This window comes from Odocoileus virginianus, chromosome 31 (genome assembly GCF_023699985.2).
Source record: "Odocoileus virginianus isolate 20LAN1187 ecotype Illinois chromosome 31, Ovbor_1.2, whole genome shotgun sequence".
Taxonomy (NCBI): domain Eukaryota; kingdom Metazoa; phylum Chordata; class Mammalia; order Artiodactyla; family Cervidae; genus Odocoileus; species Odocoileus virginianus.
This window is the reverse complement of record NC_069704.1, coordinates 38,000,428-38,019,199: the sequence shown is the minus strand read 5'-3', so window position 1 is coordinate 38,019,199 and position 18,772 is coordinate 38,000,428. Positions and strand designations below refer to the sequence as shown.

Genomic DNA, 18,772 nt, shown 5'->3' with positions numbered 1-18,772 from the left:
AGTATTTTCTTAGATCAGCCTCCCAAGGCAAAAGAAATAAAAGGACAAATAAACAAGTGGGACCTAATCAAACTAAGAGGTTTTTCATAGCAAAGGAAACCGTAATGAAAACAAAAAGACAACCCACAGGGTGGGAGAAATATTTGCAAACAATGCAACCTGCAAGGGATAATTTCCTAAATACACAAAACAGCTCATCTACCTCAATATCAAAAAACCAAACACCCCAATCAAAAAATGGGCAGAAAACCTAAATAGACACTTTCCCAAAGATGACAAGCTACCCTTTAGACATCCCTTATGTGGCTTTTATGGCCTCTGTGAATTTAGCCAATCGATCTTGATAATGATTCAAGCAGCAGGCTTTCTTCTCAGGGCTTCCCTTCTCCCCAGAAGCCCAAATTCTCCGTCATCATCATCCTTAGCAGTTTTTTAAATGTAAAATATGTAATTCCTAAGGACTCAGATCTGAACTTTACTTTCTCCTCTCTCTGGCAACTTTGTGAGGGAAATGTCAGGTTTTGATTACCTCCTTGGATAGAAAAATGCATTCTAAATGGACAATGGAAAGCTGTCCAGATTTTTTTAGGAAAAAGATGATGGGAGAGATTGTGTGTTAGCAATACTAGCTTTCTTCTTCTTCACAAGAACATTCATGTCCAGTTTGCTGTTTCCCAGTGTTAGTCATTTCTTCTTGGGATCATGCAGAAAATTCTGTGCCTGTCCTGCTTGATGCCTGAATCTGCTTTTTTGTTTTTCTTGTAGGGGGCAGCCTTGAAGTACCTTCCTAGCATCATTAATGACGTCAAACTTGTGTTCGATCCTATTGAACTCAGGTAAATAGCCACAAATTATTGTTTCTTTAAAAAGAGAGTTATTTGGCTGTCTGGGTCTTAGTGGCGGCCCTCAGGCTTCTCTGGGTGTGTCACGTGGGCTCCAGAAAGCTCAGTCTTAAAGTTGCTCCACAGCATGTGGGATCTTAGTTCCCCGACCAGGGATGGAACCAGCATCCCCTGCATTGCAAGGCAGATTCCTAACCAGTGGACCACCAGGGAAGCTCCTGTTATTTCTTAGCAGGAGATGCAACTGCCCTGCTCGGCTTCAGCTTGGACTACTACACGGCTGTGATTCTTCTAACACATACGGACGCGTATGAACTGAACACCTTTCTGTGCTCAGTTCTAGGGAAGATAAAGGCCCCTGAGAGAGGTTTGCACTTTCTCCAAAGAAACAAAATGCACAGACATAAAATTAACTATAGGAAAAAAGTACATAATAATATGCTTCCAGCCATACACCTAAGTACCCCAGGAATGCCAGGTCAGATGGTGATTGACACTGGGGTGGAATTAGCCAGAAAAGGCTTTTGCAGAAATTGAGTATAAAGACAGGTCTGTAAAGCAGTGATGGACCTGACTGCTTGGCAGGTTAGGCAGACTCAGCTCCCCAGCTCAGCCCTAGAGTGAACGCAGAATATAGCTTCTCCTTGGCCTCTTAGAGACAGACTATCTGGTCACTGGGGAGAGAATTCCAGGTCAACCTCTATGCCCAAATAATCTCCCATGGGAGAGGAAGAGCTTATTCCCTTCAACAAGGCAGGATAGAGCCACTGACTACCCAGGTTTCTCTTCTAGTGTGCTCTTCTGCAAATTCATCCAGAGCATCCCTGACAACCACTTAGTTCGCCAGAAGCTGAACTGCATGACCAAGATAGTGGAGAGCAATCTTTTTCAGCAATCAGGTGAGTCTCCAGCAAAAGTGGCCGCTTATGGAAATTGTCTTCCTCAGCCAATGCTGCCTTTAAAATGAAAATTTAATTATGTCCTTGGTGATACCTAAGCACTTCCTGGGAAACTGGTTTTAAGGAGAAGATGAAATCAGTTCAGCATTTCACCTAGCTCCATGAAAGAGCAAACTCATGTGTTCTTTAATGTTTAATTCTATAGCGAATGTTGCATTAATTAGCAAACTTTGTCCTCAAAATACAAACCCCAGAAAGCAACAGGCAAGCAGGAAAGATGGTCCTTTTAAACAAATGCATCTCCTTTGACCTAGACATGGAGTATAATATCAGTAATCAGGGACCGCGGCAGGCAGTGATACCATGATGTCATGGCATGGGGCAGTGATGCTGTGGGGTGGTGATACCCTGTGGCAGGGATGCAGTGATGCTGTGGGACAGTGGTACCCTATGGCAGGGATGCAGTGATGCTGTGGGGCAGTGGTACCCTGTAGCAGGGATGCAGTGATGCTGTGGGGTGGTGATACCCTGTAGCAGGGATGCAGTGATGCTGTGGGGCAGTGGTACCCTATGGCAGGGATGCAGTGATGCTGTGGGGCAGTGGTACCCTGTAGCAGGGATGCAGTGATGCTGTGGGGTGGTGATACCCTGTAGCAGGGATGCAGTGATGCTGTGGGGCAGTGGTACCCTATGGCAGGGATGCAGGGATGCCCCGGGGCAGTGATGGACTGTTTGCTGCTTGTACTTGCTCAGCAGAGCAGGATATGCACATTTCTCCTCCACTCCATGCCCAGTCATGTCACATCAGTGACAAAAAATTGACCGTGGTGGGAGTAGTGGCAGTCACTATAAATCAGAGAGGTTCTGGGGGAGCTGTGGGTGAGCCAGATTACCATCTGACTGCTAGGAGTGGAGGAGGACCCTGAGGGAAGAAAACTCTTACGCTGGTAAAAGACTCTTCATTTTGTAACTAGTCAAGCAAGTAGCCATCAGGTGTAAATCACTGTGTTCCTGCCCCAGAGTTGACATGGGAAGGAGGTCCCATACCTGGTCCTTTCCCAGTAAACCCAGGGCTCGTCAGGGTGGGCCAGCTGTGGGAACTGTTTTGAAGCCCCCACTGGGTCTGGGAGCCCCAGGGGGTGATTCATGCTGTGTGTTGGCTGGAGGGTCCGAGGACCAGCAGGGTACCTCGGAAGCAGAAAAAGTTGAGTAGGTTGGTGAGAGAACCCTCTTGACTTTGCCCCAGGCTAGTTATATAACTTCAGACAAACAGAGGACCATCTCGTAAGTCTCGGCTTCTGTTTCTATAGAAGGATGGACTTGTACTAGGTCAAATCAGCAGTGTTTTTTGGCTCTGTTATTTTCCAAGCCTCTGAATTTGTGCTCAGACATTTCACCTGTTTCAAGGACATGGTCAGGGGGAGTGCAGAAAGCTAGTGAGTGCTCTTAAGTAGGAAACCTAGTATTAGTCAACCTCTTATTATGCTGTGATAGCTTCTTCCTCTAAGGATGTGGAAAGCATAAATGAGACCATGAAGATGAGGCATTTGAGCCGAAGAGCAAGGATGCACTGCGTAATTCCAACAGAGGAAGTAGTATCACTGTTCACAGTCATTTCTGTTCATGCCCAGAATATCTGGACTTATCAGAGTAATATTTTATCATCATGAAGTTCCCAGAAAGAAGACATAGTGGAAAGATAGCACCTTCCTGTATGAAGTCCATGTATCTGCAAACACATGAAAAGAATGTCTGTGAAACTCACTGAAATGTGCTGATGAAGCTTAGCGTTCATAGGAATTTTTGAGTATATTTTATCCATTCAGTGGAACATGTCAAAAAATTAAAAGCATATAACTTGCTTAGTTTATTAATTTCCTATAACTTAGCTTACAAATATCATGCTGGCCTTTTTTTTTTGGCTGCACCACATGGCTTGTGGGACCTTAGTGTCCTGACTAGGGATCAAAGCTGTGTACTCTGCAGTAGAAGCGCTGAGTCGTAACCACTGGAATGCCAGGGAATCCCTAAGTTGACCTTTTTAAATTTGATTTTAAAAAAAAATTTAAGTCTTTTATTGAGCTTGTTATAATAGGGCTTCTGAGGGTTGTTTTTTTTTTTTGGCCTTAAGGCGTGTCGGATCTTAACTCCCTAACAGGGATTGCATCGACACCCCTCTGCCCTGGAGGGCAGAGTCTGCATCACTGCACCTCCAGGGAAGTCCTAGTCTTTTTTTTTTTTTTTAAGTTAAATGCCTTAAAAAAAAAAATTGCTCTGTGTTAGTCTTTCAGTTGTACCCAGCTCTTTGTGACCCCATGGACTGCAGCCCGCCAGACTCCTCTGTCCATGGGATTTTCCAGGCAAGAATGCTGGAGTGGGTTGCCATTCCCCCTTCTCCAAGGGATCTTCCCAACCCAGGGATTGAGCCCCGGTCTCCTGTGTTGCAGGCGCACTCTTTACCATCTGAGGCAAAAGAAGCTCCACCCCCACCCCCCAAAAAGCTAAAGACATTGTTAAATACTTTATAAACGTGGGACTGCACCCTAGGTAGGATTTTCTTTGCATTTAAGCTCCAGGCAGAGGGCTGAACTTCCGGGCCTAAAAGTCACCTGCTCCCGGGTAGCCCGGAGGGGCCCCTGCAAGGCTGAGTCCAGAGCTGGGAGCTGGAGGGACAGGCAGAGAGGGGGCTGTAGGAAGGAGCCAGGCCATGTGGAGGGATGCTCCGGCAGCTGCTGAGTGGTCTGCCTTCTCGCCCGCAGAGTGCAGGGATGTGCTGCTTGCTCTGCTGATAGACCAGCTCAGCGGCCAGCTAGACGACAGCTCCAGCAAGCCTGACCATGAGGCCAGCTCGCAGCTCCTAAGCCACCTCCTGGAGGTTCTGGACAGGAAGGACGTGGTGAGTTCAAGAGTCCCCGATGTGGAGCGCAGCTCACGCTGGTCCCGTGGCCGGAGACAGAAACAGCTGTGCGGCCCTGCTCATCCCAGGCAGTTGAGAATCTAGGCGGTGCCCACTTCAGAGGTGTTTAGAAAGGCTTCTCCTGGCTAGAACCTACCAGGCAAATCTAGGTCTGGGGAGGTCTGCCTGCTGTGGGGGCCGCTGCTGGCTGATTTTCCTGGCCAGCCCAGTTTGACCGTCACTGAGGTCTCTGTGGGAACTTTTCAGACACAGAGCTCTGTGTGGGCTTGTTGAGTAGAAACCTCTACCCTCTATGCCTTTGGTACCAGACAGCACTGCTCTTGAGCTTCTGAGAAGTTCTCCATGTATACTCTGATGCTCATCCTTCCTTCTGAAACCTAAATGGTGTTTTCTGCTCCCTTTTTTTTTTAGATGATATGTCTTTTATTTGACTGAGCTATGCAGCATGCATGATCTTAATTCCAAGGATCTAACCCATTCCCCCTGCAGTGGAAGCTCAGAGTCTTAACCACTGAACCATCAGTATAGTCCCTGGGGGTGGTAGTTTAGTCGCTCAGTAATGTCCGATGCTTTGCAGCACCATGGACTGTAGTCTGTCAGGCTCCTCTGTCCATGGGATTCTCTAGGCAAGCATATTGGAGTGGGTTGCCATTTCCTTTTCCAGGGGATCTTCCTGACCCAAGGATCAAACCCAGATCTCCTACATAAAGTCCCTAGACATATTTATATGTACAAACTAATTTCCTATGTCTTCCTATACCATCTCGCCTCATTCCAGGCTCTCATTACTGGTTTATTCTTATGCCCCCCTTTTTGTATAGCCCAGTATTCCCTCCTGTTTTCCTATAACTACATCTTCACATTTTCCCCATTCTTCAGAGTCCGGTTGCATTAAGCACCTCCATGAAGTAGTTGTTGGTGCAGTCCTGCCCAAATTCCTGCACTCTGCTAGCTGCCTTTATTCTGTCCTTACGTTTTAAGGCTTTTACCATCTTTGAGTTGTAAATTCCACTCACAAACACTCTTTACACAGCCCCTGTGCTCTGAACACTGTGAAAGGTCTGAGTCTTCAGTGGTGAACAAGAGAAGCAAGCCCTCCCCTCTTGAAACTGACCTTCCAGGGGAACCTTTGTGTTTTGCTTATTTATATGTGAGCCCCAACCCTCCTGCTGAAGTGTAAATTTGTTAAAGACTCAGAGGGTGCAGTATGTGGGATACACCTCCTGGGGTCTAACATATGGAACTCATGTAAACAGAGGAAAACGCAACACCCCACAGAGAGGCAGGTTTTATGAGTCACTTTCATTCGAAGAAATAATGAAAAGCAAGGAAGGAAAGAAGGGATTGTAGGAGAGAGGGGGTACTAATAATACTTGCTGTTTTAATAAAAGTACAGAAATAGCAATGATCTAGTTGTTGGAAGCATTAAGCAGGAGGCTCAGATTGCCTTTCAAGAAGTGGGAATGGATACTGGCTTTGAAAAGGCGAGTTGAGTATTGATACGTTGGAATGGAAAGAAGGTAACATCAAATCACAAGAAGGAAAAAGAAAGAAAACATTCCCAAGGCAGCGTTGGGTGTATCAGCCCAGCTAATTCCTGTATAGGAACTTTTCTTTTTTTTTTTTTTTGTAGCTATGAATATTGAAGGCTCCGCAAAGTTGAATAATTGCTCATAGACACGTGACAGAGTCAGATTATTAAATCCTTAAATCCTTGAGCTAGTCTGCTCAAGCTGCTCTAATAAAATACTGGAGGCTGTGTGGATTAAACAATAGCTTTATTTCTCATAGTTCTAAGGACTGGAAGTTCAAGGTCAGCATGCCTGTGTGGTTGGGTCCTGGTGAGGACCTCTCCTGGCCTGCAGAGCCACCTTCTAGCTGTGTCCACACATAGCCTTTCCTTGGTAGGACAAGCTCTCGGGTGTCTCTTCTTAAAAGGATACTAACCCATCAATCCCAGGTTTTGTCTTCATGACCTGATTCGCTCCCAAAGCTCCATCTCCAAATACCATCCCCTTAGGGGGTTAGAGCTTCAACATAGAAATTTTGAAGGCAAACCTTCAGTCCATAACAATGTCCTTGACTTGAATTTCTTCTTCTTTTTTTTTAACCTCCTACACAGAAGATGGCAAGAACTTTGTATATTTGCGTTTTGCTTCCCATCTATGTGCTTAATTTTCCTGGGTGACTTGATCCATGCAGGGTCAGGACCCAGTACCTCATGCTAGTGGGGGTCCTCCCAAAACTGTGTTGAGTCAGCAGCCACAGGGAGCTCTCAGTGAGTCCAGACGACCTAGGTTATTAGGGAGACATTCTTCCCCTGCATCTCCACGTTCATCTTTCAGACATTGGAGCCCACGATGTTAAGCCGATGCCTTAATAATTCTGTATCATTCTGCGATGTTTCCCCCTTTTGGATAACAGACTGTTTTGTAGGCAAGAGCCGGAACGAGATGAAAATGAAATCTTGGCTGTCTGAGCTTTCCTTAAGAGAAGTGAAGCAAGTCAGAAGTGTGTCCATCCCTGTGTTTCCTTCTCAGGGCCCCACGGCAAAGCACATACAGCTGGTAATGGAACGGCTGCTGAGAAGGATCAACCGGACCGTGATTGGGATGAGCCGACAGTCTCCCCATATTGTGAGTGTCGTCCAGGGGACCACGCGGCCACTGCAGCCTCTCAGTGGCCTACCCCACCTACCCAATGAGGGGCTTTGGGGACCAGTGACTTGAGACCAAATTCACGTAGGCCCCTCCCATCCCAGTTTCTAGACTGCACTGTGTGTTGGGTGGCATAGCTCCCTTGGAATTGAATGGGGCCTCGAACTTTACAGCCTCCCTGGATGAGTGACTCTTCTTAACTGTGAGTAAATCTGATGCTGATTTTCTCTTGAGGGAAAATGGTCCAACAGGAAGGTAGAGGAGATGAATGGGGGACAGTTATTAAGGATCTCACTAATACCAAGTGTGTGAATCCATTCTTAAGGAGTCTTACTCAGATGGACGGTGAAACATAAACCTCCTCTAATATTAAACATTAAAGCAGAGACCCGCTGAGATAGGCAGGCACCCTAGGTGGGCTGAGAACTCGGGGCCAGTTCTACCTAATGCTCTTTAAATATTTACTTAATATTTTCTTTAAGGAAAATATGAGCCTTTGTGAGCAGAAACTTAGAAAATTAGTTTAGCTGACTGCTTTCAGCATTTCCTCTAGTATCTCGAGCAGTGTAATTGTAATTCTCAATGTCTGCATGTTTTATGTGGATCCACTTTCATTAGAATGATAACAGTGATAGTATGTTCAGACAAAATGATGTTAATAGTAATGGTCGCTGTTAGCTCATTTTTGTGTGTGTGCTAGAATATATCTTGAGCACTTTATATTTCATTGAAAACTCATAGCTCCATTTTTAAAAAGAGGAAACATGCAGAAACCTGTACAAGATTACACAACCACCATGTGATTGAGGTGGACTTTGGCTCCAGACAACTGTTCTGGAGGCAGCGCCCTGCATGCTGTCAGCCATGCCCCCTGACAGAAGCTTACCAAGTTATGTCCCCAACTATGCACTTTAGTCACCATGAGAGAATTTCTGATAAATTCAGTTCTCCCCTTCACATTCTGTTTCCCCTGATGCTTGATATGCTTATAGATTGATGCCCTGTATTACCAGGCAGCCCTTTTCGTTCAAAGAAAATCTTTTAAAGAACTTGGGATTAGCATGCTTTTAGAAATGTGAGTGTTGGCCTCTTATTTTCCAACTATTATGTCTACTAAATGTCAGGTAAAAAGTATGATGGAGACCAGAGGTAACTGTTGAAAGACCAGGTTGTATCATCATTAAAATGAAGAGTCTTTTTCCTGCAGTTGTATGAGCTACGTGCATTTGCGCTTAGTTGCTCAGTCAGTCCAACACTTGGTGACCCTGTGGACTGTAACTCATCAGGCTCCTCTGTCCATAGCATTCTCCAGGCAAGAATACTGGAGTGGGTTGCCATTTCCAATGAGATTTTAATTAGAGGATAGAAAAAGAACTCTTCTAAATTGCTACTGTAAATAAAAACCATTTATTAAGAAAATAGGTAGTAAGAAACTGCTATAAGCCAGGTATTGTTCTAGACAAGAGAAATACACCAGGAAACAGAACAAAAATCGCTACCTTAGAGAAGCTTACAATCTAGCAAGAATAATAATAAAAAAATAAGTGCAGAATATTAGAAGGAGATAAGTGCTATGGAGGGGGAAAAAATGAGTGGAATAAGGAGATTCAGGGTCATAGAGTTACAAATTTGTGTAAGGTGGTTAACAATGGTTTTTTAGGGACTTCCTGGTGGTCCAGCAGTTGAGACTCCACAAATGCAGAGGATGTGAGTTCGATCCCTGGTTGGGGAACTAAAATCCCACATGCTACATGGTAGGACCAAAAAAAAAAAAAAAAAGAGTGGCTTTCCTGGGAATTCCCTGGTGGTCCAGTGGTGGTTAGGACTGGGAGCTTTCACTGCCCGGGGCCTGGGTTTCATCCTTGGTCAGGAAACTAAGATCCCACAAACCTCAGGGCATGCACCCCACCCAAGAAGCTAAAATTTGGACAAACACTTTAACAAAGGCCTGGAGAAATAAATGTGTTAGGTGTTGATGGTAATGCAAACTGTATGCTAGTTTGGCAATAAATATTAAAGCCTTAATACAATAAATTTACATTGCTTCATAATTAGAAAAATAAACTTTTTTTTTTAAACAAAGAAGATGTAAGGCGTTCATCCAGAGAGAGGTGACCATGGATAGTCTTTTATTGTTTTTGTATGTAGGAAGTTATTCTCTCCACCCCAGAACAGCTAGGTTTTCCTCTCCTCTGTGCCAGATTCATTTAAATTTGTATTATTTTCATAACTGTATGAATATAGGCAGATTCTGCCTTGGGTACGTACCCTTAGGCTAGAAAATTAAGTCTGTGACTCAAATATGATTGGACTAGGGGAAGCCAGTTGAATATGTAATTCCTGGCCTCAAAAACGGAAATGATGGTAATCACCTAATTATCCAGACCAGGGATGGCACTAGTGGTAAAGAATCCAGTTGTCAATATAAGAGATGCACGTTCCATCCCTGAGTCTGGAAGATCCCCTGGAGTAGGAAACAGCAACCCACTCTGGTATTCTTGCCTGGAAAATTCTGTGGACAGAGGAGCCTGGAGGGCTACAGTCCATGGGGCCACAAAGAATCAGACACAACTGAGGGACCGAATACACATCTAGTTATCCAATCCCTTTCTTCAAACCAGGTCTACAGTTACATAGCTTAACATGCAAGAATCACCGACCGAAGGACTCCAGAGCGGGAGGCTTGACGCTTTCTTGGCCCAGCGGGGAGCTCGCCTTTCTGTCCTCTCCTCTGCTTTTCTGCTCAGTTGTACCACTTCTCTTTCTCCTCCTCGCTGTCCTCCAAGCTCAAATTTGTTTAAATGATCTAAATGTTTCTGGCATTTCTCTCTGGATGTCTCTACTACCCATCTCTCTCAACAAGCAACTCAGCATCTACAAGTTGTTTCAGCCTCACTAGTCGTCTAGTTGAGATCGTAGTCAGTATCCCCTGACCTCTGGGATCTCAGAGCTCAGAGCTGACAACAGGATGAATCAAGCCCTCCATTCGAACCCAGAAGGAGCTTGTTTTTACCAAGAAACTGCAAAGCACATGCCTTTAGATCTTTAGAATTCAGTGTGTTTCCATCATGGTGGAGTCTCTGCATACTTAATTGGGTAGGGAAAACCAAAGGCCATGCACCCACATCTTGCTCTGTCAGTTGGCGATCTCAGGAGCTGGGATTTATTGTGTTTTCCTTCTCCTTCCAGGGGAGCTTTGTCGCTTGCATGATCGCCATCCTGCGGCAGATGGACGACAGCCACTACAACCACTACATCAGCACTTTCAAAACCAGACAAGACATTGTAGTAAGTTGTCTTCATTGCGTCCTGCTCACTCTAAGGCTTTTTATATTTTGGCAGAACTGAGCATCAGTTCTGTGTGGGTTCTCTTCCTGCACATCTCTAATGCTGTGTGGCTTTGCACAGTGTTTACAAGAAGGAGAGTGTTCCTCTGCCATAAGCTTTAAAGAAGAGTACAGTATATATGGACTTCCCAAGTGGCTCAGCGGTAAAGAATCTGCATGCCAGTGCAGGAGATGCAAGAGATTTGTTCCATCCCTGGGTCAGGAAGATCCCCTGGAGAAGGAAATGGCAACCCACTCCAGTATTCTTGCCTAGGAAGCCCCGTGGACAGTGGAGCCTGATGGGCTGCAATTCATGGGATCACAGAAGAGTTGGACACAACTGAGTGACTAAGTGAGTTCATATACCAGTAGGTCCTCATGGAGACGCTGAAGTTTCTGTGATTTAGAGAGACCCTGTACTTAGAAACATTTGGCTGACCGTTTTTGCTCTCAGAAGAGGACAGTGTCTCATTTTCAGGGGCAGTAGTCACCCTTGCAGGGATTTTAGGAGGCAGAGATGTGCATGGTCTTCTGAGATGTGGTTGATGTCATCCTTTTCAGTATCCCCTGGGAAGGGAAGCAAAAAGAGGTAGCACCTGTCCCATGTAACATTTGTAAGTTATCTTCAGTTGAAAATACTCTATTCTCTCTTGTTTTAAACAAAATTGTGCTCTTAATGATTTACTATTAAGCATAGAGCCAAAGGTAGCTTAAGAAGCTAAGTTAGGTCTCTGGCGGCTTCCCATGATTCTTCCTTCAGGGAACTGTTAATGGCTGTTAAACATCCCTGAAAGTGGAAATTCCCTGAGAGTCCATTGGTTAGGGCTCTGCGCTTTCATTGCTGTAGCCCAAGTTCAATCCCTGGTCAGGAAACTAAGATCCTGCATAAAACAAAATATCATCCCTGACGTTATTGTCTTGTCTTGTGAAGCAATGGGCTGGATATGGAGCTGGATTAACAGTTGAGGTCTCAGTAGACTAGACTTCCTTTGGGTAACTTCCATCATTCATGCATATTCTTGTCTTGTCTTCTTTATGCTCTCAGTTGTCCACTTTCTGCCTGTTTTATACGGAGAGCAGGTGGCCAGTAGTCCCAAGAATAACCAGCTCTTTCCCTGCCAGTTACTCTCCTTTCTGTGAGGTCTACATGATGGAAAAACATAACAAAGAATTGGAGAGAAAGTTGCTGTTGTTCTTCCGCCTCCAAATCATGTCTGATTCTGCTACTGAACGGACTGCAACATGCCAAGCTCCCCTCTCCGCCACTGTCTCCCGGAGTTTGCTCAAGTTCATGTCTATTGAGTCAGTACTGTTTTTTATTATTAGTTGTAATTGATCCAGTGATGAACTCTCAGAATACTGTTTGGACCACAATCAAGTACCGTGGCTTAGTCTGGAGACTTGTGTGGACTTCTACTTCAACCATGCTTTCGCAGGCAGGCTGATACAGGAGTCCATAGCCATCCGTAGCTGTGCTTGCAGAGATCTGGGGGAGAGAATCACGGAGGAGAGGAGAGGGGTTGAGAGGTGGAAGCTGAGGGTGGCGGTGTTTCCCCTCCGCAGTCAGAACACAGGCTTTGGAACACCAGGATCTGGGTTTGAATTCTGAATTCTGTTCTGCTTCCCTCCGCGAAATTTTGGACAAGCTATTTAACCTCACTGAACCTCAGCTTCCCCATATATAAGATGGTGCCTACCTGGGGAGGGGAGGAGGTTAATGTGAGTACTTTTTAAAAAACAGCTTTATTGAGATATAATTCACATTCCAAATAGTTCACCCACTTAAAGCATACAATTCATTGCTGTTTAGTATATTCACAGCATTGTGCAACCATCACAACTCTCTAATTCCAGAATATTTTCATCACTTCAAAAAGAAATGCTTAATATAAATACTGATGAGTGGACATATGGAAAATGCCTTGCTTTGTACCTGACAGGTGTTAATACCTATGAGAACCAGCTACTTATAATAATAATAATGATGTTATACTATAACTATATATAATTTTTTTATTATGTAAGATAAAATTAATATACAAATAGTGACTTCTCGGGACTTCCTTGGAGTTCAGTGGTTAGGACTCTGCAATCCCAGTGCAGGGGACACAGGTTCAATCCCTGGTCAGGGAGCTGAGTGAGATCCCACATGCTGCACTCTGCAGCCACAGGGGAAATGAAATGACTTTTTTTCAGATTTCCTTTGAAAGCAGGTAGAATTTATAGTAAATCCAAACTCCTGGCAATTTGGCTCCATTAAGTAAGCAAAAAAAAAAAACCAAAAAAACCCCTAAACTCAGGTTTAATCTCTTGTTTTTAGGACAATGTGAACTCTTCTCCCAGCATCCTCTAATTATAAAAGGATTATCGCCCCCAAGGGAACAATGGTCATTAGTGGGGGGATTGCTGGGTACAGCTGGGCCTTTCAACCTTCAGTGGACCCTCCTTTCTCTCTCTCCTGCTGCTTCTGAAGAAATCACGTGAAGGACCTGGGAAGCAGTGGGGAAAGGGAGGCCGGGGGTAACCTGTGAGCTGCCCGTCTTAGGCCACCGCTGTCCACAGATCACTGGGGCCACCTGGGGCTGGACGTGGAGTTGGTGTCAGCAGATAACCAGCTTTCCCCAGCCTCGCTTCACAAGCCATGAGCTCCTGTTGACTTGGGGAAAAAGCTAGTGGAATAGTTAATAAGTGATGGGTAGGCTTAAAATGAATGATGAAAAATTGAAACACTTGTTCACTGGGGCTGGGATGTGCGAATGGAAGGTGGAAATGATTTGGTCTGCACTGAACCAGGGGGACAATTTCAGGGCTGCAGACTTCAGGGCTGCCGTCATTCCTGATCCGTCGCTGTTTGGCCTCCAAAGTGCGCTGGATAGCCATCAGGACTCAGGTCTCTGAGGCCCCCTGCCTCCGCAGCCCCGCGTTCTTCCTGTCCTTGCTGAAACTACATGGTTTAGTGCCAGAAAAATTGCACTGGGTTTTCATCTCAGGAATCTGAGTGGAAAATGTCTAAATTTAACTAACTAATAAATTTAAAAGCCTTCCAAACTTTTAAGCACTGATTTTTAGCCTGATTTTTCTTTTTCTGAGTTACTTTTTTCCTCTTAGCTGCCTTGTGAGTAGAATAGCTATCTTCTCGATCCTGGGCTTCTGTTAATTAGTTGTTACAGTCATCATGGTCCACTGCTGACATCTCTTTGTAAGGAGCGTTTAGGACCCTTCTCCCCAGGCCACCCATGGAAGCATTCCTGGAATAGGAAGAATCCTGACTCTGCTGCTTATTTATAGCATTTTGTTTCCGTTCTAACAGTAATAAGGGAGAACAGGACTCAGAGTTGTTAGAAGTATCAGTTTTCTCAGACTCAGATGCAGAGAAGAAACTGGTAGTTGCCAGAGGGAAGGAGGGCAGAGAGGTGGACAGAAGAGGTGAGGGGGGTTAAGAGACCCCAACTGCCAGTTTATAAAGTAAACAACTACCAAGGATGTAGTATACACAGAGGGTATTCAGTCAGTGATACTCTAAAAACTCTGTAGTGTGACAGATAGTAACTGGACTAGGTGTGATGATCATGTATAAAACCTTTGAATCACTACGTAGTATACCTGAAACTAATATAATACTGTGTGTTAATTATAATTCAATTTTTAAAAGATTCCAAAAAGTTAAAAAGAAGTGTCAATTTTCTCACAGTTGGTGGATGCTTTTGAAGTACGGTAGATCTGTTCAGACAACATTTGGCAGTCAAGCACTAACGATATTATGGCTGCAAACTTGGGATCCAGAACCCAAAGGTCTGGATCCTGGCTCTCTGCTTCTTGGTTTCTATGGCCTTAAGCCAGTCATTTAATTTTTCAATAGTCTATTTCATAATTTATAAAATTTGTGCGGTTTTTTCATCCTTGTCTCCCTCATCAGACTATGTGAAATTGTTAGTCACTCAAATATATCCGACTCTTTGTGACTCCATGGACTGTAGCCCCCCAGGCTCCTCTGTCCATAGAAGTCTCCAGGCAAGAATACTGGACTGGAGTGGGTAGCCATTCCCTTCTCCAGGGGATCTTCGTGACCCAGGGATCAAACCCGGGTCTCCTGCTTTGCAGGCACATTCTTTACCATCTGAGCCACCAGGGAAGCCAGATTGTATGATATAAGCATCAAATCATAGGACAGCTCTAAGAATGCTATATTATATATACACTGTTATATTCAAAATGGATAATCAGTAAGGAACTTCTATATATAGCACAAGGAACAGTGCTTAATATTTTGTAGTAACCTAAATAAGAAAAGGATTTGAAAAAGACCACGTGTATGTATATGTATAACTGAATCACTTTGCTATACACCTGAAACTAACACAACATTGTGAATCAGCTGTGCTCCAATATAAAATTTAAAAAAAAAACACCACGGTGTTAATCCCCATGAAACTTACTCAAAAGATAGACTGTTATGGGATTGTGGCCATCATGTTCCTTCCTTTGCATCAGTGTAATGCGGGCCAGGCATATGGTGTGTAACCCAGTTTTCGTCCAACCATTCCTCATCTGTTTTCTGCAGGACTTCCTCATGGAAACTTTTATCATGTTTAAGGATCTAATTGGAAAGAACGTCTACGCTAAAGACTGGATGGTCATGAATATGACACAGAGCAGGTGAGACTGCCCATCGTGGGGCCGGCGGCATTTGAAAACTTGGGTCTGGTAACTAGATTTCCGAGCCTTGTGAAGCACTGTCTGATCTCCTTGCCTCAGGTCCATCATCTGTAAAGTCAGGGTCCTCCTGCTTCTATGGTCTTGGTGTATGGCCTCCTGTTCTTGATTTCACCCAGGCTATTTCAGTCACTCTGACTCGGGCTCTCAACTCTCCTTTCTGCTGTTACCTTGTAACTCTCCATGTTGATCATCAGCTCTGCAGGGCGTCTTTCAGTGCCGCCCTGTGGCCTTTATTATCCTAATATTCCAGGCTTCTGCATCCTGGCCCACCCTGCTTTCCTAGCCATATCTTCCACTGTTTCCCTCCATACACAGTGTGCGTGCATGCTAAGTCACTTCAGTTGTGTCCGCCTCTTTGCGACTCCATGGACTGTAGACTCTTCTGTCTACAGGCTCTTCCGTCCATGGGATTCTCCAGGCAAGAATACTGGAGTGGGTTGCCATGACCTCCTCCAGGGAATCTTCCCGACCCAGAAGTCGGAACCCACATCTCTTAATCTCCTGCATTGGCAGGCAGGTTCTTCACCACTGGCGCCACCTGGGAAGCTGACATACAGTAGGCCTTGCAGCCACACCAGCCTCTTCCTGCCTCTGAACACGCTCCGTGCCTTCCCTCACGTTGGCTGCTTCCACCTGCAGTGCCTGCCCCATCATCTCTGGCCACTAACCTACCTCCCATTCCTTTAGGTCCTTCTCAAATGCCATCTCCAAAGGAATCCATTTTGACCTAGATGTCCTCTTCTCTCCTTTCAATTCCCTACACCTATTTGATACCCCGTTCCTAGAATTTTCCATACTCTTTGTTGGGTCAAGGTTCTATTTACAGGTTGGAAGTGATCCCCACCAAGCTGTAACCTTCTTAAGACCAGGAAGTGTCTCTTTCAAGGCAAAACCTAAGCCAGTGCTTTGCAGTTGCTGGTCTTCAACAAAGACTTGTTGAATTCAAGTCAAATGAACTGAATACAGATACTTAGGGCTTCCCAGGTGGCTCAGTGGTAAAGAATCTGCCTGCCAGTGTAGGAGATGAAGGAGACTCAGTATTGACCCCTGGGTCAGGAAGATCCCCTGGAGTAGGAGATGGCAAGCCCCTCCTGTACGCTTGCCTGGAAAATTCCATGTCTAGAGGAGCCTGGTGTGCTGTATAGTCCAAGGAGTCGAAAAGAATCAGACACAACTGAGCACGCATGCACAGATACTCAGAGTCAGGATTTTTCAAGAGCTAAATAGTAAATTATTATGATAAGCATTAAGTCTCCATGGTCCTGATATCTGGTTAGAAAACACTTCCCAACTATGTACAGATTAGAGAAACAATTGCATCCGAAGTCCTAGACTTAAAAACACAAGCGTCACGATGGAATAGAAAGAGCTCTGGTCTGAGGCGCAGGAGCTGGTCCTCTCAACTGGCTCAGTTGTGACGCAGCCTTGAGTGATGCTAGGAGACAGTTTGAGAAACTGGCCTTCACTGTAGACTGTGCTGTTCTTGGTCTCTAAGGGTCTTGATAGATCTAAAGGTCTTAGGTTAACAAATCCAGGCTTGATTTGTTTTGTTGTTTTTTTTTAGCATAGAACATGTTAAGTCGTGTCTGACTCTGTTACCCCATAGACTGTAGCCTGTCAGGGTCCTCTGTCCATGGGAATTCCCAGGCAGGGATACTGAGTAGGTAGCCATTTCTTTCTCCAGGGGATCTTCCCAACCCAGGGGTTGAACCCAAGTCTTTTGCATTGGCAGGTGGATTCTTTACCACTGAGCCACCTGGGGCTTCCCAAGCCCCAGAAAATGTCTCAAAGAGCATGAAGTTTGCCTTATTTATCCAGCATGTTTTTCTGTGCCCCGCCAGGGTTTTCCTCCGTGCCATAAATCAGTTTGCTGAGGTTCTCACCAGATTCTTCATGGATCAGGCAAGCTTTGAACTTCAGGTAAGCATGCAGTTCACCTAGGAGTTCCTTCAGTTCTCAGCTGAAGCAAGAGGATAGTTTCATTTTGGAAGACAGATTGCAGACAAGGTTCTGCTTCCGTTACAGGGTACATTTGGTTGTTGATGTGCTTCTGCTGTGTCATGGCCTGTGTTTGTATCTGTGGAACCTAGAAAGTGAAGACATAAGCAGAGGATATTGCATATATATATACATGTGTGTGTGTGCATATGTACATATGTGTTTATATGTGTATGAAAATTTAGGTTGTTTGCATTTTCTGTTATGTTAAATAGCACTTGCTTAAATATTTTTTAAATACCCATTTTTATTTTTCCAGGATAAAGTCCTAAAATATTTACTAGTTCAAAAGTTTGGCAAAACACTAGGACTTTTGATAAGTTTTGCCAAACTACCTACTATAAATAGGTACACTTCTTGGCAGCAATTTTCCTTTATCCCAAGAGTAAAGACAACTATAATAGTTTAAATTTTTAAAAAAAAATCTTAGTAAAGTGTTAAAATTTTCAGGGCTGAATCACTGAAACACAAGAGAGAAAAATGTCCTGTGTGTATTACTTTATTTTTTTTTTATTAATTTCCAGAGAGTGAATAACTATGTGTCACTGTTTTAGTATGACCCTTATTAATGTTATTTTCCCTTTCTTTTCACCCACACAATTAATTTTGAGCAGCTCTGGAACAATTACTTCCATTTGGCAGTAGCATTTCTCACCCATGAGTCCCTTCAGCTTGAAACCTTCTCACAAGCCAAGCGCAACAAAATTGTAAAAAAGTAAGTGTCCTCTTAAACTTGCTTATAATTGGGAAGGGAGTTCTTCTATTTCTATTCAGAGCAGGATTTTTAATATCGCAGAAATTACTGTTCACTGGCTACTCATAGTGTTAATGACCTTGGTCTTCAAATAATCATTTAATAAACCTCAGATTGCCCCAGATTCACATCTCTTCTCAGGGCCCCATTCATTTTCAAATCAACCATTGCATTCTTTATAGAATCCCTACATGGAGAGGCCCTAAGGCCAGAAAGTGCTCCTGTTGCCCAGGACAGCTGCCCCTTGCTGACAGTTTATCCAAATTGCGAGCTTAGTGCCGCTCTGACTCTTGATTGCGGAGCAGACTCATTTGGCCCCACTGGTCTATCTCCCTGTTTTAGTTACTACAGCAGAGAAGCCAAGACTCACATATCACTTAAAAATGCCCTCCAGATTCCTGGCTTAGTAGTCAGAATGGACTTGTGTGCAAGTGTGATGAGAGATTTAGGGAATTTTCATCTCAAGTCTTTTTCAAAGTTCATTGAGAGCCTAGGAACTTAAAGGCTGAGTAATTTAAAAGGGCTTAAGAAATTTATCATTTAAATGCTATGATGTTTTAGTTCTGTTTCCCTCCTAGCATGTCTGGGATTCTAGGCAAATTATTTTAACATCTCTCTAACTCTTCCCTTAAATACTAAGATTGGTGTCTGAGAGGTTAAGAT

The 18,772-nt window shown here is 44.3% G+C and overlaps 1 protein-coding gene across 1 annotated transcript in view; it reads left to right on the top strand.

Annotated features, from left to right (window-relative positions):
- Positions 1-18,772, top strand: part of DOCK5 (dedicator of cytokinesis 5) — a 269,322-nt gene that overhangs the window by 192,755 nt on the left and 57,795 nt on the right. The window contains exons 24-31 of the mRNA XM_070459648.1: positions 766-836; positions 1,635-1,741; positions 4,501-4,637; positions 7,199-7,294; positions 10,505-10,603; positions 15,203-15,297; positions 17,199-17,277; positions 17,970-18,070. Coding sequence (XP_070315749.1) covers positions 766-836; positions 1,635-1,741; positions 4,501-4,637; positions 7,199-7,294; positions 10,505-10,603; positions 15,203-15,297; positions 17,199-17,277; positions 17,970-18,070 — 785 coding nt within the window. The remainder of the gene's footprint in view (positions 1-765; positions 837-1,634; positions 1,742-4,500; positions 4,638-7,198; positions 7,295-10,504; positions 10,604-15,202; positions 15,298-17,198; positions 17,278-17,969; positions 18,071-18,772) is intronic.